This window comes from Enhydra lutris, unplaced genomic scaffold (assembly GCF_002288905.1).
Source record: "Enhydra lutris kenyoni isolate GAN:26980312 unplaced genomic scaffold, ASM228890v2 scaffoldscaffold60, whole genome shotgun sequence".
In the NCBI taxonomy this organism is placed as follows: Eukaryota; Metazoa; Chordata; class Mammalia; order Carnivora; family Mustelidae; genus Enhydra; species Enhydra lutris.
This window is the reverse complement of record NW_019154144.1, coordinates 9,341,877-9,367,447: the sequence shown is the minus strand read 5'-3', so window position 1 is coordinate 9,367,447 and position 25,571 is coordinate 9,341,877. Positions and strand designations below refer to the sequence as shown.

Here is a 25,571-nt window from a genome sequence, read left to right as displayed (position 1 = left end):
TGTAATGGTATCTGTGCTTCTAGAAACATATACTGTACTTTCTCCACTAGATGTCTCCAGAGAAATACAAGTAAATACTGTTAAGAAATGCTGCTAAATAAGCACCCAGTTTAAAAATTTCAGAAGTGTTCAGTTCAGTTAGGGACAATAGTTACACTGATTACTTAATATTAAAGTGAGACTTTTCAGTTGATAGGCTTTTAAAGGATATGAGAATCTAAATTTAAACAAGAAAGATGGCATGTTACCCATATTTTCCACAGAAAACCTTCTATATACTTCCAAAAGAATTAACATTAAAGAGACATCATATATTGTTTACTTGGGGGGCAAATTAGTCATCTCTTTTCCTGAATATGATTTCTTACCTTTCATATATCATGGATTTTCTCCATTGGAAATATATTCGGAGTATGGCTTCGGAGGTACCACTTCTTGTAGGTTTTACACTTTGTCAGCCACAAATATCTGAGCCTATATATGGCCCTTTTGACTTCTTTAAGTCCAGGTGTTGATTTTCAATTTTATTTTAGCTAATATTTTATTTTTTATTAAAGATTGTATTTATTTATTTGACAGAGAGAGAGAGAGAGCAAGCACAAGCCGGGGGAGTGTCAGGAAGAGGGAAAAGGAGAAGCAGGCTTCCTGCTGAGCAAGGACCCCCCCCATAAGGGCTCCATCCCAGGACCCTGGGATCATGACCTGAGCCAAAGGAAGATGCTTAACCAAACCAGGTGCCCTACATATTTATAATATTTATATATATATTTATAATATTAGCTAATATTATAAAGAGGTAGGAAAAAAATCACAAAATTTTATTTTTGCTTAATTTGAATTCCTTTTACTGTTGGCTTTCCCTCACTTAAAGGAAACAAAGATCACTGGGCATTTGTTAGACTTCAGTTTATAGGGCTGCAAACCCAAGTACCAAAAAATGCTAAGACCTTCACTGGGCAAGCACTTGGACACTGAGACATGCTGCCTCAATGAATGTGTGGCACTAACTTCAAGGCCTTGTCATGTTTTATAACCAAGTTCTATTGTTTATAGTTTACAAATAGGCCAGTAAGAAAGTAGAATGATACTCAAGAAAGGTTTTCAAGATCCCACAGACCATTTGTTAAAAAGCAGGAGTTCAGACATAACTTGGGGCACGTGACTACTTTGGATCATTCAAAACCAAGGAAATGCCTTTTAAAAAATCTACTCTTGGCTTGGGTATCCAGGCTTGTTGAATCCATAGACAATGTCCAATCCTAGAGAGTGTAGGTCATGTTGGTTACATGCGAGGGAGAGTAAGCATGATATTACAATGACTTCACAGTCTCCAGAGGCTACAAGTCTTGCTGCAAAGATCCACTGGATAATTTGCAAACTGCCCATAAATTAGCATCCTGATAGCTAGAAACAAATGTCTTTGTCTTTCAGACACATTATTTTTCTTTGGTTGCATAATAAGCCATTTCCTTTTCATTAATGACTTACATTTCCAGGTCAGACTTTACAACCCTGAAGGTCAGATTCAATTGCCAAGATTTCAATCCTCCTCAAAACTGCTAATAAAGTTACGTAGCCAACCCAGGGGCAGTATGCTTTCATGAAGCAGGAGAATAAGGGCCTTGTGTGGGGAGAAAGAATTAGAGATTGACCCCTGCTGAGTGCTCTGAAAAGGGAGAATGGTGTCCTTCTCAAGCTTTTTCTCTCTTTTCCACTTCTTAGACTACCTTCTCTTCCATTCTCTGAAACTATTTTCTTCCCTCACCCTACCCTGCCCAACAGACATGGACTATGTTCAATTATCAGCCTCCTAGAAGCTAGGATCATGGTTAAAGCAGTTGTTTGGACTTTCGACCACTCCATAATACCATACAATATCACACTTCCAGGCTGAGCTTGGCTTTTTCAGTCACAGTGCTTTGATGTTTTTATATTTACCTTAAAGTTGTCCCTCTCTTGGAATGCTCTCCAACCTCTAAGTTTACATGTAGTTTATATGTACAGTCTGGTCCTCATTTTCAAGATCTTCCTTGACGGCATTACTCATCTTAAGTGTAAATATTTACCAAGGGCTAGCATTTGTTGACTTCCATGGGACTTATACATTTCCAATGTGATGCTCAGGATGGGTAGATTTAAGACTCTATTATTGAAACTGAAAAAACCAAAGATTTCAGAAACTTTTTAGTATATGAGCAAATACCATGCTTTTTATAAAAAGTAAACCTGTATCTCCAGCCAGGAAGGAGTAGTCCTCTTTTGAAATATGAATGTGTATTCATTTTTCTTACTCATCTCATGCAATTATTTGTCCATCTAGACCATTGAAGGAATCAGTGGTCTACGTGAAAGGACGCCACTGATTCCAATGGTCACAAGGAAAAACTAGAGCAAAATTGATCTTAAAAATAATCAATTTATTTTCAATATACTGCAGACACTATGAAGAAAGTAGGTTACATGATAGGAAATTATTGATACTGCCTTCACCTCTGTACTTATAATCAAGTCTGTTTGTCATCATTTGGGATTCTGTTTGAAGACATCTTTCACCCTTGATACACATGATCCAAGTCTGTATCTCTTTCTCTCAATACCTCAATCCTTCCTCTCCAATCAAACCCCATTGGATTTAAGCAGATTTCAACTTCATTCCAGAAAAGCTTATAAATAGTTGTAGCTGTCTAATAGGAAATGGGTTGCATTAATAACAGTGAGCATCCCAGTAAAGAATGAATGACCATTTATAATGGTGTTGTCAGAGAAATCTCTGTATTATAAATTTAATTCATCATTCTATAATTCCGAAATTCCATTATTATGTCTTAGAGGATACATAATCTACATTATAATATCTAAACAGGCTAGTATTGAAGACTTTTATATAACTATGTTACCAAGAATATTCTAACAGCTAATTTACTGGTATTAAGAAGGACTTTTCATAAAACAGTTTTTCCATCCTACTCAATAAACAATTACTGACCCCCTAATAATTTATGCATGTAAGAATAATAGAAACTTATAACATAAAGCAAACCAGTAACACACCGATGCAGTTAGAATAATTCCATTCAAAGTTATATAAATGTTAGATGAATCTTCTTCCTGCAAGGGACCAGGGACAGAATTTACTTTACCTTTTATGCCTTCTTCTTTCCAGTTCTCCTTTTGAATTGCTCTTTCATTTTCTACACCGTAATACCAAGATTTTCAAATTGAAAGCAGGCCTCTGAATCATATTTCAGAATGTTGTCTAATTGTATGCTTTCTTAATAAACTAGCTGCCAGTTGCGGAATTATTTTGGTGCCTCAAAGCAAAATTCTATAGCCAAGTTTGATGTAACTCTCTTGATACCTGGAATCACCTCGGGCCCATCCAGCCTCCCCTAAAAGACTTTGCAATTGGAAAACATGGTGAGGCAGTATCAAATTTCTTTATATTGCCAGTGGAGCAACAATACCAATGTGCCATGATGGAAGGAACACTTTGCAACAAGACATATTGGAATTACACTTTTACTTTAAGATAGTGTGCAATTTATGTATTCAAGAAGATTCATTGCAGGTTTCGGTTCAGCTTATGGTTGACATCTGACATTTGGATTTTTTTAATCCGGTGTTTTGAACGTTTGACATACCATGTGTGAAGGGGTAAGAGCGCATATTCCCTTGGATTAGAATCTCATGGTGTAACATTAAAAGACTTCAGTTATTCTTGATAAAAATCAGAGGAAGATTTCTGGCAATGCTCTTGTTTCTTAATATGTCTTTAATCTATTACAGCTAGATTAGTAATACTTGTTTCCAATAGGGGCTACTTTTGTCCAGTGGTTATCAGATGTGCTGCCTAGACAAGTTCATCATCATGTGAAGCGTGTAATGAAAAAACAATAAAGCACAAATGGTTTTCTTTTCTGCTTCATTTCAAGAGTTAGAAAAACTTGGCAGAATTAGATTTATGTTAACTCTATCCATTCCTTGATATTTGAAAAGAGAAGTGAAATGGAAATATCTCCCTTGTTTAGTAGTATTGCAAGGAACATGTGGTCTCTCCTGTATTTTTCATCAGCAATCAGAGTTATTTCATATTTTGTACAAGTTTTAAATGTATCCAACATCTGTTTTTAATCAAGAGCCACTACTGCCTTATGATTATTGAACTTACATCTACATTTGCTTTCTGGTGAAAAATAATAACCCTTCAGTTCTGAGGTGAACTAAATGTGAGTGATGTGATAAGATCAAACCATGATCTCATTGAGCACAGGAACATATATTCTGTAAGGGATGGATTGCAGAATAGTCCTTCAAACCCAAACAAAACCATTTTCCATAAACCCCTCCAAAGTGCAAAGGAATAAAACTATAATAGGAACAGGCAAAGAGTCAGTTATTAAAGGGGAATATAAATAATTTAACAATAAAAATAAATATCTTCTTCAGAATGAAATATAAAAGAGGCTCAATGTGTTCAGTAAACATCACTAGGAAAAGTGGACACTAGCTTCCAACTTGAAGTTGCTGATGTTTTTTGGAGAGAGCTCAGATTCCCAGGTTATTCAGTGCTCCCTCCCACAGACTCTGACATGTATATAAACTCTGAGCTCTCCAAAGCCCACTGCCAGTTCTCTTCGTGGACTAACTGCAGCGGAGAGACAAAAGATGATTCCCTTCTTACCTATATTTTCTCTCCTCTTGCTGGTTGTTGTTAACCCTGCAAACGCCAATGGCCATTATGACAAGATTTTGGCTCATAGCCGAATCAGGGGCCGGGATCAGGGGTAAGTCAGTGGTTAGGTTTTATAAATGTTTTCTTTTTTTTTTTACTTAGCTTGTTATATGTGTAAGTATCTTTAAAGTTCCTTAAATACACTGAGGTCTTTTTTTCTTTCTACTTATTAAAAAGTAGTATGAAAAAGGAAAAAAAAGGAGTATTCTGCGATTTATAGATGTTTATAGTTTAAATTTTAAACTTTAAAAATTACTGTCAAAATAATTTGCATGTAATTGCTTTTTTGTAGCATTATATAATTTTAACCTAATTGACTACATTTAACAGGCATTTCTTTATTATTATATTTATTTGTATTTTTATTTCCTTCCGAAAACCTGAAATGAGATTTCCAAAATAAAAATATATGACTAGGGCTTTCATTATGTGAACAGCTTTGAAATATTTCACATGCTGTTAAGGAAATTTTCATTTAAGTTATGTATGAAAATTTAAAAATGATTAATGTAACTAGTTCTTTGACTATTTTAAAGCATTTAAGAATGCTTTTAAATTCTGCATTCTGCAAAATTTGCAAACATATTTCTTGGAATAAATTTAACTACAACTTAGCATTTTTAAAGTTAATAGGAATAATTTAGTAATTTAACCAACCATTTATGATTTTTTTTAAATGGATCTTGGCATTTCTTCTAATGTCTCAGAGGAATTTTCACATTGCTCAAAAGTTCCTTTGCTTTACAGTGCAAATAAGACTTCCTATCTCTTTAAGAGAGAAAGACTCTTAAAATTCTGGCAGAGGATGTTCTGATCTACTATTTCCACTCAAAGAAATAGATTTTCCTTTGTGCAGCCATATTATTCAGTTAATTGTAGCACTCATTTCTTCTGTGATTGCATACCTAGAAAATTACAGCATATTTTGTCTTTGGACCTAGTAAAAACTGTCTTTTCCTCTCTTGGTTCCTCATTGTTCCAGAGTCCGTTGTTCCAGATTAGAGACCAAAATGAGCATGTTTGGTTTAAAAAGGGTCAGTTAGATTGGCTTACTATAAAAGTAATATGAATGAAAGCAAAATTAAGTTGAACTTAATGCTGCTTGAATATTCCTACTAGATTAAATTTTGAAACACTGGTGTTTGGATATATAATTTCCTCTCTATTTTTCTCTCCCATAGACTTTAGTTTTTCTGATGAATCAGTATGCTTGGATGAAGAAGTAGATTTGTGTAAGACTAGAATCACATGTTTCAAAATTGAGTCCACATGCTAATTTTTTTCTGAACCATCTGACATGAAGATATGAAAAAGTCATTGTCATTAGGACATTAACTTTCTTCTCTTCCCTGTATTCTAGCCCAAATGTCTGCGCCCTTCAACAGATTTTAGGCACCAAAAAGAAATACTTCAGCACTTGTAGGAATTGGTACCAAGGTGCCATCTGTGGAAAGAAAACGTAAGTCTCATCTTTTCCCTAATGCACCAGTCCCAGAGATGTCTATTTCTGTCCTTGGACATATACACCATTTTACTTGAAAAAATTCTCCCAAGTTGCAAGCTTTAAAACAAAAACTGGATCATAAACGTGAATAAAGAAATTCTCTCTGTATTTCTACCTCTGCTAGTGGACCTCTCATGAGCCCTGAATTTATGTGTCATGGAGGTCCAAAGGAAAAAAATCACATGGTGATGTATAGAATCAGTGTGATACCATGGCATTTCTACCCTTGGTATGGCCCTTTTTTGGACAAGACACTTAATCTCTATGCTTCATTTTATAAAAATGGTTACCTCAGTTTCCTCATTTTATTAAAAAAAAAAAAAGAGCCAGAAGAACAAATTGATCTCAAATATCAGGATTTTTGAAGCGCTAATTAATGTTCACCTACATCTATTTGGAAATTATCTGAAATACTCCAGTTTACCTCAAAATTTTCATCAAAGCTTGAATTTGGAAAGAATTTAAGCTTCATCTCTTCATTTAATCCAGTTACTTCATCCCAAACTACCAGATCCACAGGGGCCCAACAGGTGTAAAACTTGTCATTACATATACTATTTCAGTAGCCAGAAAGACAATTACTCTTTATTTAGATATGTATTTCACTGATTAACTTAAAATCAGAAAATATTTTCATTACTTGTAAGAAATGTGTATTGGTTTAATCAATCAATAAGTGTTGGTAGGAAATTACAATCGTGGGCAAATAAAAGTTGAGAATTACTCATGTGGTCCAAGTTCTTCATTTTAAAGTGAAAGATCTGAGTCATAGAGTAAGTTACTGTATTAGAAAAATTAGAGATACCATTGCTGGTTAAAAAAGCAGTGCTTCCCATTGATTTGGACTCCACTTTCAACAAAAGAGGACTTGAGAAACAAATATCTGAATGAGAATCTGCTTACTACATCATCATTAAACTTCATTACCCTAAATAGGTGGAAGGATTGGGGGATTATTAAAAACTTATTCCTAACTTAAAAATGCTGGTACAAATACTAAACACAGCATCACTTAACTTCTTGGAGCTTTCATTTCTTTACCTGTGAAATGTGGATTTTATAGTTACAGAGTTTTGGGGAGGATGGTAGAATGATTTGATGAATGTGAAATTGCTAAGTAACTCACAATATCAATTGTCCTTAAATTTAAAGTACTTAAACAAATGGATATGTGTGGGTGGGAAAAGGAACTGTGACCAAATGCCTCTCTAAAATGCATAAGATTATCTTTATTTCCAGATAAAAATCATGTATTCAATGCATATAACCTTAGCTGGACTCTACTTCTCCGTGGTCACTAGATCTAGGACGCCACAGAACTTTGCTGTCTGTTCCTGTTCATTTGCTTACTAGAGTTTCAACTGATGATACTTTTTGGCCTAGACTTTATTCTTGTTAGTTTGCAGACATCTGCTAGACTCATGAGTCATTCACACAATTACAATGTAAGTCAGTGGTTGCAGTGATCTTGCCCGTGATGCAAGCTGGACCTCAGCTGGGAACTCCAAGGCTCTGGATTCTCTTCCCTTTGTTCTTCATATTCATGGTTACCATGAGGCATATTTGGAATGCACACCAACTACATAAGGACCTGCTCTCTGAATTTATTCAGGGGATATCTTTATTATATCCTTCCTGGAAGTTAGGAAAGTATGATATAATCTCATTTTAACCATCTAAGTATATTAGAGATGCCAAGGCTTGTACAAAGGTTATGCCAACATTCTTTCTTGTTATCCATTAAAAAAAAAAATCCTGCTTTGAAGGCTGGCTTTTTACCAGAAACATAACAGTGTCTCCTTTGTTAAATTATATTAGCTTATTTCTCCCAAGTAGCTTCGTTTTCACAAACACATTTACATCTGTGCTCTGAAATAAATGTAAATGCTAGATATTAGTTTTGAATAATCAAATAAATCAATAACCTTGACAACAGGAATGCCTGTTTTTCCATAGACGTCTTTAGGACTTTTTGTATCAGTTGACAGAAATGTTTGTCTTTTGGTTGAACAGTTGCTTTGCAGATTTGAAGGAAGTAATTGGGCAGGCCTAATGATAAACACGAATTTCCCAAGTTTAAGATAGTTCCTACAATATATATTGGCCGAATAATACAGTATTTTGTAGACTCCTTTCAGCTGGTATTTTCACGAGATTTTAGATAGCTAATCAGAAAATGAAGATAAATTTTCCACTTTCAGAGATGTACATAGTAATGATTTTTCTTTACTCTTGTTTTGTCCTACTAAACATGTGGGAAATTTAAGTTTTGTATAGAATAAATGTTCTCCTGAATAAACCTACAATTTGTTTTTCAAATATCAACTCAGATAACCATGTTGTTCAAATATCAGCTGAAATTGCAGCTGATTGTTTTGGATTTTATTCCATCTGTTGCACTAATTGTCTACATTAAGGCTAATCCTTGGGTCATATTAGCATGTGTTACAGAAATTTTTGTTACATTAACAATTTCCTCTTCTAGTCACTCTTTACTTCAAGTCAGTACTGTCAATACTGGACCACTAAATATGTATCTCATTTTTTAAATTGTTTACAATATATGCTAAAGCTAACATGTAAGAAATTCTGAATCAATCCTTTTGCATCCAATTATTCAAATTTATTTATATGAGGATCTAAGTAAATAAATTGTTTCAGGGCCATTATAAGACCCCCATATAGTTTCCATATGTTTCTAATAACAGCTATTCTTGAAATTATTTTAAAATTGATGAACAATTTGAAATTGGCATTTCCCACTTAATTTTGTCCATTTTTTAAATCTATCAAATATCTTTGAGTCAGTTTCCATGCCAGAAATTTTTTTCTCATTCATCTTTCATTTTTCACTGCATACATGTATATGCATAAATAATGTTACATTCTACTTTTTAAATTGACATCAAGAAAATAAAGAAATGGGAACATAAGGTCACAAACAAGACCATAAACCATGGATAATCAATTAATAGACCTGGCTTTAATTTGAAAAGTTTATTTACAAACTATAGAAGACCGTTTCGTATATCATTAATAATTCTACTTTTTACAAACTTGCTTTTGTTGTCATTTTTATCATACTAAGAAAAAGTATTTCTTATGGTGATTTTTTCCTTAAATATATCCAAATTCTCTCATTCATTCATCTTTTTGAATATGATTATCATAACTAGAAAAAAAAAGAAATAAATAATATCTGAACTACTTAATACATGTTTAGTTACTAAATTATAAGATAATCAGTCTGTAAGTAATTAAACTGCATGACATGGGATTAATCAATTAAAAATTATAAAATGGTCTGTATTTCCTCTTTACTTATAATATTCCCCATTTACAATTTTTATTTTGTACATTCACCTTCATATTTCTATTGAGAGGAAACAGAGCATTATGTAAAATTTTAATTAAAAATACGATGCTAGATTTTGAGGAGTCCAGAAAATGTCAAATGGACTTTGATAAAATGAAGATTAGGATTATATTTTTAATAAAGTAAGAAATAAAAGCAATTATGTAGATGATTTGAGGTTACTATTTTCCAACAAAACAGAGTAATACAAACTTATTTCAGATATATCTTTGCTGAATTTTCTGGTTTGTTGCCTTAATTATGCCTATATAAAACTTACTATACTTTGTTAACTTGGAAAAAATAGCATTTTCTTGAATATTTTTGTAGAAGATTTTAAAGATTATATTTAATATGATCAAATTAATAATTCTACTGGCAATTCAAACCTAAAATATTATTTTAGTTAGCAGTGGAATAGCTTTTATTGATTGTTTTGGGTTAATGTATTTACTGATGTTTCTAGTTTCTCATAACTTATACTAATAAACATTTCTATTTATAGTTCACAAAATGATTTCCAAAGCATAATTTTATTTGATACTCACAACTAGCCTGTGAGTAGCTATCATAGCTACTACATCCATTTTAAAAAGCTGGAGAAACTGAGACTCAAATTTGTCAAATTACTTGCTCAAGGTCATACATCTACCAAGGACAGAACTGGGAACCTCATTCATCTGCATTAAGATCCTGGAACTTTCTACAATGTCATGAAACTATATAGAGAAATCAAACTAATATAAACAAACTTGAAATCAGGGGGGAAAAACCAATTCAAGAGTCTCATAAATCATGGCAATAAGTGGTATATTTTTGCTAAGATTATATGGAAATGAATTTTATGTAGTTCCCCATTTTAATACTAATTTTCTTCCGATATACAGGACTGTGTTATATGAATGTTGCCCTGGTTACATGAGAATGGAAGGAATGAAAGGTTGCCCAGCAGGTAAAATTTCAATTACTGAAATAAATGAGGAACTTATCTTATGTGAGGAAAAAGACTTGAGGTAGCTTAGCTTGTAGATAAGCCAATGTGTATGTGTGTGTGTGCGTGTGTGTGTGTGTGTGTGTGTGTGTGTGTGTGTGTTTTAGCACCATGATAAACTTAGCACCATGATAAATACTAAGATATGCCACCATCTTTGTGCTAATCATTAATTTTTCATGGTGACAAAGTATTAAAACATGCAGCTCATTCAGTGAATGTTGGGCCATACAACACAAACCTGATCATAAATTTAAATTCAAATGAAAAAATTAAATGAAAATCCTCTTTACAAAATCCATCTTTGACATTGTCTAGAAACGTGGAGTGGACTAGTTGGGAAGGCATAATTTTCTGTAACTGAACAGCTCTGATTTTATAACAACCCTCATGTTGAAAATTGGTTTTCTAAAATTGCCAACTAGAGAAAAAAAAAGTTAATCTAGTTCCTCTCTGAAATGACAGCCATTCAGATATTTAACACCAACCATCACATACTTCCATTGGTTATCCTTTCTTTCTCAATAGATTTCTCTTCCCTGAGCTAATCGTTCCCAGTTCTTCTAATATAACATAAACTTTGAGGCCCTCACCATTATGGACACCAATGCATAAAAATCCTCTAATCCAGTAATCTTTCTGAATGTGATTCTAAACTGGTGTCTGCATTCTTTGTGGGTCCCAGCAGCCGAGATATTAAAATCAAGACAAATACTTCACTTTTGGGGGCCCCTGAATTTTGGTTTGTGTCATTGGTAACCAAGTCTTATCATTAGCTTGTAATGAATTTATGACCAATTACAATCAATTACAGTTCTTTCTATCAAGTCAGGCCTTTCTCTAGGATTTATTTTTTCAGCTTGGGCATAAGGACAAACATTGAGCTCTGTTATCTTGAATTTGTTAATTTTGACTCGTTTTCCTCATCTTTTTGGGGTCTTTGGGGGTCTTGATTTTATAATTTATTAATTGTCACCTAGTCTTTATATATTCACAAATGTAATAACCATTTCTCCTATGACATTATCCAAATCATATGAATTTTCAAATAGGGTCAAAAAATGAATAAATCAGCTGCATCAGTTTTCAGGTTGACATTCATATATTAATATTTTTTCTGAAGTTCAGGAGAAATATTCTGGAAGCGTTAGATACTTCCATCTATTTTCTCCCTGAAATTATGCTGAAAAGAAGTAGGTCTACATATTTCTTTTAAAAACCCAAATCTATAAAAATTAATAACCCAGTACCTAACAATATTACACCATTTAGGAGTTTAAGCCAACATGGAAGAAAATATTACCTTTGCCATCCTCAGTGAGAAGTGAGGAGCATCTTTTTTTTTTGCAGTGAATCAGAAATATTTGCTGATAATTACAGTTCAACTATTATTGACATAGCAGGAGTCACACCTACATACACTAATACGTAATACATAATGTTAATCAGGATAATTTAATTCATTTTTCCTCAACACAAAGGATATATGAAATAATAGTTTTCAATGTTATTTTATTATTTAACCCTTAAAAGACAGCTTTTGTGTAAAATTGATAATTCATATAATTTTATTGCTAAAATCATCAGTTAAATGTATTGAGGAATTTAGTAAAAGTTTAAATGATTGTGAAATAATAATCTTGAAATATTGTTCTAAGTAATTCTTCATGTCTTCATTATTTCAGTTTTGCCAATTGACCATGTTTATGGCACTCTGGGCATCGTGGGAGCCACCACAACACAGCGCTATTCTGATGTCTCAAGACTGAGGGAAGAGATTGAAGGAAAGGGATCATTCACTTACTTTGCACCGAGTAATGAGGCTTGGGACAACTTGGATTCTGTAATTCATTATTTTTATTAATATAATTATTTTTATTGTGATTTCATTTTAATTGATTTATTAACTTGGAAATTAATAGAGATCTTATATCTCTTTTTTGTTATACATATATGATGATATTAAGTATAAAGATGAAAGCATTTTAATATATCCGTATATGGAATACCTCCCCAGTAGTTTCATAGACTAATTTAAAAAAGGCAAACCAAGGGTGGACTGAACTGGTGTTTATCATTATTCTATTTTACTCCTTTCCTCTTTCCTTTTTGATTGGGAAGAAACATATTGAATTTTAGATGACCTATTCAACAGAAAGGTAAATTAAGAAGCCTAGTGGAATTTAAAATTTATTATAAGTCATATTATAAATACATAAATAATTATTTTAATTATATGTAAATATATTTGCTTCTCAGATATTGACATTTATAAATATGTATGGTTATTATAAATAATGCTTTTGATTTTCAGAATTTTTGTGCATAATTTGTAATATACTAAATTTCCAATCTGTAAAACTGGTATAGAAATATATTCCTACGTTCTACTAGATATGAAGGCAAATTGATAATTATGACTAGAGTCAAATAATATTTAGTAAGGCAGGATCTTCTAGATAATTATCTAGAACTCTCTCTGTTAGTTGCCATTGACCTCATCTCTTAACCACCTTTCTGGGTCTTTTTGCTGACTCCTCTTCTTCCTTCACTTAATAATGAGTCTTACTAAAGTCTCTTCTGGGAATTAGACTTTGCTCTTTATATACCCTTCTAATGGCTTCGGCCATCACTTCAGTGCATATAACCATGAAATCTGTTTCTGTAGTTGTTCTCCTTGGAACCTCAGGAAAATATTTCTAATGTCCATTTTAATACTTCTCCTTGGATATACCACTTAATATTTTTCCTTAGATACACCACTTCATCTTTAAACAAAAAGTTATCTAAAACATGTGCCCTTTTCTTTCTCCCCACAAACAGCTGCTTTTCAGTTGCCTTTTTTCCCATAATTGGCAGTACCCATCTGAAGTGTTTAGACTTGAAAGTGGTGATTCATTCTACTCCTGCTCTAATTCTTAACTATTGTTAGTCATCGATGTCTCATGTTTCATCCTCCTCACTAATATCTTCATTTTTGCTCTACATTTTCACAAGATTAACCTTCCCAAAGCCCAGTCTAATAATTTTATTCCAATACAACAAAATCTTCAGTGGCTCCTTGTTGCCAGTTTACTCAGGCATTAAAGTCTTCCACATTATTGTCCCACACACTTTTCTAAAATTCCTTCTTAATGTTATCTAAGAACATAAAGTATATGCTAACCAACCTGAGTAAAATCTTCTCTCCCAACATTCAGCCCTGTGTCAGCAACTGGACTTAAAACAATCACTACTATTCCTACCCTATCTACTCTTTAATGCCTATCCCCAAGCCTTGAATAGCTGCCTTTCCTCATTTTACCTATAGTGTAATTATAAGTATTTTAATGATGAACTGCAATAAAATAAACTTCTAACATTTCAATTTTTCCTAGGATATCCGGAGAGGCTTGGAGAGCAATGTAAATGTTGAATTACTGAATGCTTTACATAGCCATATGGTTAATAACAGAATGTTGACCAAGGACTTAAAAAATGGCATGATTATTCCTTCAATGTATAACAATTTGGGGCTTTTCATTAACCATTATCCTAATGGGGTAAGTTTCATGAATAAAAAGTACATTTCAGAGTAATATCACCTTTAATTTTGTCTATACCTTTTATATCATGTTCACAGAAATAGTAAAATGTTAGTAAATGTAAGCACTATATTGTGCTTTCCCCCCACATTTAGAGCATGCAAATTTCTAATTCAGTGGCTGACTTCTATAGAGAGTGGTTGTGAGGAGGAAATTAAGTTCACAGTTCATCGACAGTAGACTTAGATGTCCTAAAAAAAGGGAAATTTTAGTAGTTGATGTGTTTGAAAAATGATAACTACAGAAAAATTGTAAATAAGAATTTATCAAAGAATACCAGAGAATGAATATTCCTTTATTCACCCTCTAGCTACTATACTGATTTAGGTTCTTCTGTGTGTAGAGTCCTTGCGGGAAACTTCCAACAGGGTCATAGGGCTCTTCCAACAAATTTCCAGGGATGAAAAGGGTCAGTGATGAGGTAATAATTGGGAAATTACTGGAATAGAACTGATTATATTTGTGCAATAACTATTTCTCTCTTTCAAAACTTACTTTAGGACTGATGAACTTTTTCATGTAATTCACTGACCTGCAGCTGAAACAGTTTATGACTATCTCTATAAGAGGAAGAGAAGGGGGGGGAAGCAATAACTCAAATGAAAAAAAAAATGCTTTTTTCCCTTATTTTCTAGATATGTTACGTGTAACTCAACTGGTCCTGTTTTCTCTTAGTTTCCTTTTTAGACAGAGCAATATATGTCTTTATCCTCAACACTTACATTTAGAATGTTGGCTCCTTCATGTTACATTTACTAGTAGAAATGAAAGATAGATAATGGCCTTGCAGTCTCAGTGGTCAATTGATGGCTCTAATTTCTGCACTTTGATTTTCTCAAATAATTATAGGTTGTCACTGTTAACTGCGCTCGAATCATCCATGGGAACCAGATTGCAACAAATGGTGTTGTACATGTCATTGACCGTGTCCTTACACAAATTGGTACCTCAATTCAAGACTTCATTGAAGCAGAAGATGACCTCTCATCTTTTAGGGTAAGTACAAGAAATAACAGCAGATTGTCTTGCATCACTGAAATCTAACAATAGAAATGTTATTTTAAAAATCTGGCAGAAATATAACAAATATATTTCTTGAAATGAAAAGAGCTTTATTCTACAGGGAAGAAATCATCCCATATGACATAATAATACTTGTGTGGACATGATAAATACCCAATAGTTAGTTATGTGCCCATAGTGTATTCACTGTATTTAGTATGTGTCCATCTCAGTTATATATACTGCTGGATATTGCTAGAGTCACACAAACATGGGCAGGATTCCCATTCTTACAAACAGGTTTGAGGAACCTTGGAAAGAATGTAGTTTGTTGTGCCAACAAATCATGTTTTAAAGATCTAACAAGAGCAAACTTCTCTAATTTTCTACAAAATCAACTCCCTCATGACAGCCTAGGTTAAGTGTGTTGTGATTTTCTTTTGGATCTGCAACATACAACCCTTAACAAGCACATTTGTGTTTCAGGCAGCTGCTATCACATCTGATATACTGGAGTTCCTGGGAAGAGATGGTCACTTCACCCTTTTTGCTCCCACCAATGAGGCTTTTGAGAAGCTTCCACGAGGTGTCCTAGAAAGGATCATGGGAGACAAAGTGGCTTCTGAAGGTACTAAAATATTCTCCTCTCTGAGAAGCCTCCCAGAATTCCAAGAAAAGAAAATTTAAAAAAAAAAGAAAAAAGATTAAGTCATGCTCCTATTATCAACTTTGATAAGCAAAGGCAAAGAAAAACTTGTGTTCTGAAGTGGACTGCAAAATCTTAAAAAAAAAAAAAAAAGCCTTTGAAAGAGTCAGCAGAGTAATTAAATAATTAATAATTAATTTTAAAATAATATCTTAAAGATCATATTCTTTTTTATTGCTTTCAAGTAAATAAGTAGCAGGCATTAAAAAGGATTTAGCCATGGTTTAAAAGAAATATTAGATTATCAAATTTTAGTATTGTACATGTATTACATAATGATTTTAATTCTAAATTTATGCTAAAATGTATAATTAAGTTGAGAAAATTACACGGTTCTCTTGGTCTATTATTTATTTATACATAGAATTTGGCTTCATTCTAGTCTCCCTATCTATTTTCAAATAGATTTTATGTTGTGAGGAGTACATTTAACTAACATTTAACCAACATTTAACCAATTTAAAATGAGAAATTTTGATGATACAGATATAGAGACAATATGGTTGAAGGACAGATCCCTTCAGATATCTTCCAAGAAATCATCTTTATTTTGGCTACTTTCCAGATGTTTTCTTTAGAGAATTATTTGTCCTACCCTCCTCTTCTATTAAACTCTTTATAAATCATATGCAGCTATTCTGTTATGAGTGGCTTATGCAAGATGCTGCTTGTGTGTTTAAGAATAGGTATCTCTAGTAAATACAGGGATCATTCTTCTTGTTTTCATGTCCGAAATTACTTTCTTATGAGGGTGGAAACTTGCTCTAACACATTTTCTAAGCACTACACAAATCATTTCATGCAACTGATCTTCTCTTCTTACTTCCTACTGAGCTGAGCTATTTCTATTGAATCGTTCATATAGTGTGTTGAAAAAGCGTTCCTAGAACTTAAACAATTTAAAACCCTTCAGTCAATACTTAGGCCTTTTTTTTTCTTTTAATACTTAGGTCTTATATGTATTATATTTCTTAGGAATTCTCAGGTCCACAGTGAACTATGTCTTTAAGGGTTAAGTGCAATTTCCCTTGATCTCAAAACTTGCTGCTTTTCATTTGTCCTCCAGCTCTCTTGAAGTACCACCTTTTGAACACCCTCCAGTGTTCTGAAGCTATCATGGGAGGAGCAGTCTTTGAGACTCTCGAAGGAAACACCATTGAGATAGGATGTGACGGTGACAGCATAACAGTAAATGGAATCAAAATGGTGAACAAAAAAGATATCGTGACAAATAATGGTGTCATCCATTTGATTGATCAGGTCCTAATTCCTGATTCTGGTGAGCAGCAGTTTTGGATTCTTCCACCTACTACTGTTTACCAGTTATGATGCCACATGACTAAATGCACGAAAAGTGAATGTGTAGCATAAGGAAAGGCGTGTGAAGCACAAATGCAGCACAGTGAACTGAGTTAACTAGGTAGCCTGTGTAGCCACGGGCTCCTGGGTAGCACGGAACTTCCGCTTTCCCCGGCTTCTAACACTTAATATTTATAAAGGCTCTTTCACAGTACCACAGTTTTTCTTGAAAGTGGAAGGACAGATCTATCTAACCAAATGGTCAGCTTTGGATAAATGAAAGAGCTATGGCACTCACAAGAGCAGAGAAAGGTGGGACGTGAGCCATAGAGAATTAAAGAAAATGAAACTAAGAAGCTGGAAAAATATTTTCTTTTTTTAAAATTCTCTGTGGTTATCAACCCCCCAAAACAGGAATCTGGAACTCTTACTAGGGAAGGGCAGGATATCTTATCACATTGTCATGGCAGCAAATAGCTTATAGAGAACAGCCAAGAACTGATTTACTAATTTCAGGATGATGATGATAGTAACAAAGATGACATTGTTGCGATGGTGATGGTTTACTTTACAGCCAAACAAGTTATTGAGCTGGCTGGAAATCAGCAAACCACTTTCACAGACCTCGTGGCCCAGTTAGGCTTGGCATCCGCTCTACGGCCAGATGGGGAATACACTTTGTTGGCACCTGTGAATAATGCATTTTCAGGTATGTACTGGACACTGTCATTCCTACTCTCCCTCTCCCACCAACCCTCACACACATTTTTCTTCACCATGATTGTTTGCATTAAGGAATAACCGACATTTTACAAGGTGGTGATTATTTCTTTATTGGCTACACATTGTTAGTACTATGTCGTCTCTATTAAAATGTCCTTCATTTAAAAAGATTTCATTATAATAGATAATAGCCTACAGGGAGTAAAAGTTTGTGATAAAGGGTATTCAGTTATTCTATGAATCTATTCATAATTCCAATACACACAAACGATGTATTAGTAGATCTTAAGAAAAATTAATCTGATTTGTTTATTTAACACCAACATAATATTTAAGAATAAATAGTTTAGGGGCGCCTGGGTGGCTCAGTTGGTTAAGCGACTGCCTTCGGCTCAGGTCATGATCCTGGAGTCCCGGGATCGAGTCCCGCATCGGGCTCCCAGCTCCATGGGGAGTCTGCTTCTCCCTCTGACCTTCTCCTTGCTCATGTTCTCTCTCACTGTCTCTCTCTTCTCTCAAATAAAGAAATAAAATGTAAAAAAAAAAAAAAAAAAAGAATAAATAGTTTATTTTTCATCTCAACATTTGATATAAGGTGTCAAATTATAAATAAATAAAAACAAGAGACTATTTTATTATATACTTCTATGTTACTATGTAAACTATTATTATAAGTACTTTATCTACTAGTTGCTCTTCAAGGATGATGTTTATATTAGTGTAACCTGCCACTTTTTCTAGAAAAGTGATTTCACAAAGACATATTTAAATTGTAAAGCAAAATTTAGTAATTAAAAAATAAGTATTATTTTAAAAACATTTTCCCAGATGTTAAATTGTAATGTATAAAATTATTAATAAAAATTCAAATTCCTAGAAATGCTATTATTCCTCTTTGTAATAACTGTTAGGATGGTGACTGTGTTTTGATTTTCTCTTCGTAAGTAACGATGAATTTATAAATGATTTGTCAGTAGTGTCATGTGACCAGTGTATGTCAAATTCTCATAAAAATTAGAATAATGTTACAGCCAGGGTGCTTGGGTGGCCCAGTTGTTAAACAGCTGCCTTTGCCTCAGGTTATGATCCCAGCATCCTGGGATCGAGCCCCACATTGGGCTTCCTGCTCCATGGGAAGCCTGCTTCTCCCTCTCCCACTCCCCCTGCATGTGTTCCCTCTCTCGCTGTATCTCTGTCAAATAAATAAGTAAAATCTTAAAAAAAAAAAAAAAGAAGAAGAAGAATGTTACAGTCATTTGATCAAAGAGCTCACAGAGTTTCTAATTAGTGCATGGAATTTGTAGCCTTGAGCATTCAGTTGACTCATATATTTTATGAGTGCAGAATCTATAATATCCATAGTATTAGGGATTATCCATTTTCATGATTTTTTCTTATCAGGAGGAATTTTAATGCTTTCTAAGTAATCCTTTTTCTTCATGAATTTATTTATAGATGACACTCTGAGCATGGATCAGCGGCTTCTTAAATTAATTCTGCAAAATCACATATTGAAGGTAAAAGTTGGCCTTAATGAGCTTTACAATGGACAAAAGCTTGAAACCATTGGAGGCAAACAGCTCAGAGTCTTCGTCTATCGTACAGTAAGTCAATCAGAAAAAGATAATATATCTACATTGACCTAAATGTCAAATGACATTTCCCTGACTAAGAATATTATTAAAGCATATGTGTCCAGAATTTTATTAATGTGGTTTTAGTAATAGTAAATATTCATAGGAAGATCGGGAACTGAGTAATGTATGAAAAGACTGTGAGGAAGGGTGACAAAAAGTGCTGGGTATTAACAATTCAGATAATTTGCATTTGTTTCATTATCTGTTCTAAAACATTAATTATTTCCATTCTAGAAATCATAAAACTCCTCTAAAATAAGCTTTTGGTTTATGGATTCCTGTAAGTTTACAAAATAATTTTTTATAGACATCTAAAGATCTCTGAACTCTAGAAAATAGTTCTAACATACTTTATCTGAGGAACTATTTCTAGAAAATATTGCTTATGAAAACTACAATGCAAGTAGTGGTACCGTTCAATTTCTGTCCAGGCAACTGATGCATCTAGAGCTCAGAGATTTTACAGAAGTCAAGCATTACCTGATACAACACATAGCAGCTGCTCACGATGGTTCCACAATTCCAAGACACACATTTTATAAGATGCAGGAAATGGGCTGCATATACATATATTTGTTCAAAAAACACTATAACAAAATTAATAATGTGACATAATTGATAGAACCTTATAGTCAGGAAAATATAGTAAATATCTGTGAAGATCTCAAAAGGTACTGAAGTCAGGGAACTTTATGGTTAAAGATGGTCCTAAAGAGTTAGAGAGTGAAAGTTTCTTAAAGAGGGTGTGGAAGAATGGTTCAAACCTGGAGAAGAATGATGAAAAATACAGACATGGAATTCTATGTAATTTTTGTTATTTATGGATGAAACTACCTGTCTGACACATAGGGTAGTTAACTAGTAGTAGATAACCTGATTGAATAAGAAGTGTGAAGTCAGTTTATGCCACACCTTAAAAAAAGAAGTGAGATGCTATTTCCTTTGGCCAGAGAGGTAAGGAGACTTCTTAAAAGAGTCAATCCATTAGCTCAGTTTTGCATATACTTCCACATAGGACATTTCAAGTAAGGAAATAGACAGTTGTATCTTTCCCTTCTTTGCTAGGCTGTCTGCATTGAAAATTCATGCATGGTGAGAGGAAGCAAACAAGGAAGAAATGGTGCTATTCATATATTCCAAGAAATCATCAAACCAGCAGAGAAATCCCTCCATGAAAAATTAAAACAAGATAAGCGCTTTAGGTAAGCCAAATGGATTCACCCCCACCAAAAACAAACAAACAAACAAAAAATAAACAAAAAACAACAAACAACAAAAACATGAGAACTATTGATATAGTTTTGTGTCACAGTTAGTATCCAAAAGGTATTCAATTATTCAGTATTGCTGAAAATAGAATTTAGAATAAGAAGTCCATGCAAATGTTTTCAAAACTGAAATATATTCTTTTTTTTTAAATCATTTTTTTTTAAAGATTTTATTTATTTATTTGACAGACAGAGATAACAAGTAGGCAGAGAGGCAGACAGAGAGAGAGAGGGGGAAGTAGGCTCTCTGCTGAGCAGAGAGCCAGATGCGGGGCTCGATCCCAGGACTCTAGGATCATGACCTGAGCCGAAAGCAGAGGCCTCAACCCACTGAGCCACCCAGGCGCCCCTGAAATATATTCTTAAGAGTATTTTGCTTCCTGATGTACCATAATATGATTTGGTGAGGGAAACAATCGAATACATTGGCCTATTCCTTGCAATTTTTTTTTATATTTAAGTTTTTGAAAAAATGACAGTAAATACTAGCAAAGACTATTTTGTGGAATATTAAATGAAAAACATAATTTCTATTTTGTCATGAAGTGTGACCTTGTCAAGTTTTGTAAGATAAAAATTTAGTTTAGGAGATTTAAAAACCATATGCATATTTAAATAATTTCCCCATGATAAAACTTTCTTAACAGGTAAATTGCATTTGAAACATAAAAATGGATGAATAGGGGGGCCTGGGTGGCAGAATCAGTTAAGTCTCCAACTCTTGGTTTTGACTCGGGTCATGATCTCAGGGTCGTGAGATGGAGCCCTGTGTTGGGCTCCATGCTGAGCACAGAGTCTGGTTGGGATTCTCGCTCTCCCCCTCTTCCTCTGCCTCTCCCTCACCTCCTCAAATAAGTAAATAAATCTTAAAAAAAAATGCATGAAAATTTCTCATGCTTTCCACCGTAAATGGATTCTGTTCTATTCCATGCATACCTAAATCTAAATCTAACAGAATAAATGTGTCTTTCCTGCTTAGTGTCTTCCTCAGCCTACTTGAAGCTGCAGACTTGAAAGAGCTCCTGACACAACCTGGGGATTGGACTTTATTCGTTCCAACCAACGATGCCTTTAAGGGAATGACAAATGAAGAAAAGGAAATTCTGATTCGTAAGTAGAAGTGAATACCAGGTATTTGCCCCTAGGGTTCAGGATCTCATTTCTTCCTCAAGCATTCCTGCCCAGAAATCAACCTCAAAAATATCCCCTCTTTAATACTCATGTCTAGCCTTAGTTTCCTTTAATTCCACTTGGAATATGTGGAAGGTCACTCATTAATATTCTTAATTAACTGCTTGCTGTCATGATTGTAGAGCTAGATGTTCACTTATGCTATTTCTATTAAATTCCACACAATTAGGTGACAAAGGAAGTAGTCACAATCCCAAAAATAATTTGATTTTCCTTCCTTTCAGTAGGTTGGCTAATATTTTGATTGAACAGACTGAAGTGACAGTTTCGACATGGCATTGATAGCAACTTGAGAGAACAATGATATGATGAGAAATTACAGTGTGGAAAAAACAAAGACAAAGAAATATGTCTATCCTTAATCTTTCCAGCATCAAACTATCAAAAAATATAACATGTTATACATATACATATCTCCCCCAGGTGACAAAAATGCCCTTCAAAACATCATCCTTTATCACCTAACACCAGGAGTTTTCATTGGAAAAGGATTCGAACCTGGTGTTACTAATATTCTGAAGACCACACAAGGAAGCAAAATCTATCTGAAAGGAGTAAGTTCTTTAGAATGAATTTAGGATAGCATTCATCTATTTTTCAATTATCTTAAAGTTAATTTTTCATTAATTTCTCATTGATATTAACTCTTGTTTTGATAGGTAAATGATACACTTCTGGTGAACGAAGTGAAATCAAAAGAATCTGACATTATGACAACAAACGGTGTCATTCATGTTGTAGATAAACTCCTCTACCCAGCAGGTTGGTAATTATTGAACTCATTAATGAATTAAATCATTTTCAAAAGAAACCTAGACTTTTATTTCACACTTTCTTATCAATATTCATCTAATCTTCCTCTTCCTAGACACACCTGTTGGAAATGATCGGTTGCTGGAAATACTTAATAAACTGATCAAATACATCCAAATTAAGGTACAGAACCTTATTGGGTTGGTTTGCAATGTGCTGAACAGATATTGCAATTTTAACATAAAAGACTAGAAATGTATAAATAAATAGGTAGATGTATGCTGTATGTGGATTGCTCTTTGTTGAATATGTACCACTGGCTTTCCTGTGAATAAATGACATAATTTCTTTATGGTTTTATTTAACAAATATCTATTAAAAGCTACTTGGGCCCAAGCAGTGTATTAAGAGTAATGGGAAATATAAGTTGAATCAGAGATGGCCCTTTATTTAAAAACTTATAGCCCAATTGGAAAGAAAAGACACGATGATAAAAAAAAAAAAAACTATAATCTTTCTATTATTAAATAACTTTGCTACAGTATAAAAGGTAAAGTATTTACTTGTAAAAAACCATCACTAATGCCAGTGGTTACAGGTAAAAAGGTATTCTGCTCCTCTGTCCTTGTAGGGTCAAAGTATGAGAAAACATATGAAATACTATTTAAAAATCTATTTCACTTTAGATTAGCTATTTTATAATTTTTAAGACTCTGAGTAAGAAACTGGTACTTTTTATGCCATCTGGACCAATAACAGGATATTGCAAAATGAATTAAAGTGGTGTCATAATTTTGTTAATAAAACTACTAATTTCACATTACTAAATGCAAATATTTATTTTCAGTTTGTTCGTGGTAGCACCTTCAAAGAAATCCCCATGACTGTTTACAGTAAGTATATAAAGAATATTTGTCACATACCAATGGCAAGATGTAAAAAAAAGAAAATACAATAATTTTCTTTGTACTTGGAAGCAGAAATTATTGATAATCTGGTATTTAGAATTCCAAACAAAGACAAATTTCATCCCACTTGAAGCAGGCTTAAGGTCTGGATGAGACCTCTCAGCCGGGGCCATACCCTTCAGATCCTATGAACTAAACTGAACTTCCCCATTCCTCAAAAAAACAGGAATAATAAGATATGAGAATAGCAGTAAAATGTAATAGCTAGCATGGAAAAGAGGCAGGGAAAAAAAAAAAAAGACATACAAACATACAAAGAGGAGAGACAGCTAAAAGGCACTCCAGAGTTATCTGAAAATTCAGATGTGTAGACACAGATGTAACACTGCTGAAAGATTTGTAGCTCCTTCCACCCTCAAGCCGTCAGCAGTCTAAGGACAGGGTGGGCCGTTGTGTGCCAAGGAATCCTAATGTTTATGAGTTGGCAGTTCAAAAACTCTTTCCATCCAAAACTGGATGAAGGAACAAAGAATTTGCCAGGTGATAAACTAAAATTTCTAGATGCCAAGGTTCTTTTATCACTGACTCTACCAGATTATCAAAATTAAACCTCTACTACTTAACAACGGTTAAGGTATTCCAGTCTCATAAATGTAACTTGTAGTATTCCTTTTTCAATATGGCTTTTTCTTCATCCTTCTTGTTTCCTTCTTTCTTCATAGCTTTCAAAGCAGAAATTCTTTTCATTTTGTTTTGACTCTACAATTAAACATTCAAAATGTACCAGTAGCAAAAGTATTACTTCAATTCCCACTCTTATCCTGGCCAGAAAAGAATTCTGTTTTATACTCTGAGCATTCTGTTATTGAGTTAAAAAATTATTTCTTCAGGATTTACACTAGATATGGAAGAATGAAGGCAATGTAAGGAGCAAAACAAAATGTCTGCTGCTCTTCCTGATTTCAGTTGTATAATAGTAACATAAGCAAATCCAGTATCAGGCCAGCTCAGTACTATTTTAAAGATTGAGATGGAATAGATATGATTCAACATTGTATAAATTCCAGTATGGAAGTGTTCAATCTTGTATATATTTTAAAATAAATTAAAGAATCATTATGGGCTCTATTCATCAGAAATGTTATGTCATCTTTCTCATTTCTTTACCTTTCCTACTTTACCCATGATAGGTCCACTACCTTCTACATAGGCCAATGAAATACTTTGCTCCATGAGCCAGAATCTTACAATTGTTTTATTTTCCTCTATTAAAATTGGATCTGCACTCACAGAAAATAAATTATATTTTATGAAATCATGCAAATCCAATAAACCTTGTCTATCTACTCAAAGCTCTTGAAACAGCTCTGAGATTTACATTCCAATGCCAGATATTTCTTTAACCCCTGCCCAGATGGGCATGTTGCTGTTTAGAAGAACTTCAAATAGTGGTAGAGAGCAATTAAACCTAAGATTCCATTTTTGTGTTCCTTCATTGACTTATCTCTAAAACTTCTTTAATTTCCTTGCTACATATTATTCTTGTCCCCAAAATACCATACATTTCAATTGTATGGGGGAAAAGAGCTCTATCATATACATCGTTGAATATGTAACAATTGAGGTAGAGCAGAATAAAATCAGTGTTTAATCCCCAGTCCGGAACCTGTCAAAACTATTTAATTCTTCAGGCAAGCAAGATTGAAACAAAACTACCAACCAACTAAATATCCTACACTTCAAGTTCCTTAATAAGAGGTAAAAACTTAAGGTAAAAGTAATCAACCCATTTTGATAGTAGAGGCAGAAACCTCTGTGGATTTGGCCTTCATGGAAAGGTTCCTCTGTGGCATGACCACTTGTGGGATCAGTAATTGGATGCCTAGATTTGATATATTTTAGAGCTTCGTAATTTAAG

General features: G+C 33.7%; 1 protein-coding gene across 8 annotated transcripts in view; it reads left to right on the top strand.

Moving 5' to 3' along the window:
- The first annotated feature begins 4,427 nt into the window (after positions 1-4,427).
- Positions 4,428-25,571, top strand: part of LOC111158526 (periostin) — a 34,112-nt gene continuing 12,968 nt past the window's right edge. For all 8 annotated transcript variants that reach the window (XM_022520616.1, XM_022520612.1, XM_022520609.1 and 5 more), the window contains exons 1-16: positions 4,428-4,784; positions 6,093-6,191; positions 10,479-10,543; positions 12,268-12,425; positions 13,960-14,124; positions 15,016-15,162; positions 15,655-15,796; positions 16,941-17,153; positions 17,748-17,882; positions 19,352-19,500; positions 20,599-20,735; positions 21,781-21,911; positions 22,416-22,546; positions 22,652-22,754; positions 22,861-22,928; positions 23,593-23,638. In XM_022520616.1, the coding sequence (XP_022376324.1) occupies positions 4,666-4,784; positions 6,093-6,191; positions 10,479-10,543; positions 12,268-12,425; positions 13,960-14,124; positions 15,016-15,162; positions 15,655-15,796; positions 16,941-17,153; positions 17,748-17,882; positions 19,352-19,500; positions 20,599-20,735; positions 21,781-21,911; positions 22,416-22,546; positions 22,652-22,754; positions 22,861-22,928; positions 23,593-23,638 (2,008 nt within the window). In that variant the 5' untranslated portion in view covers positions 4,428-4,665. The remainder of the gene's footprint in view (positions 4,785-6,092; positions 6,192-10,478; positions 10,544-12,267; positions 12,426-13,959; positions 14,125-15,015; positions 15,163-15,654; positions 15,797-16,940; positions 17,154-17,747; positions 17,883-19,351; positions 19,501-20,598; positions 20,736-21,780; positions 21,912-22,415; positions 22,547-22,651; positions 22,755-22,860; positions 22,929-23,592; positions 23,639-25,571) is intronic.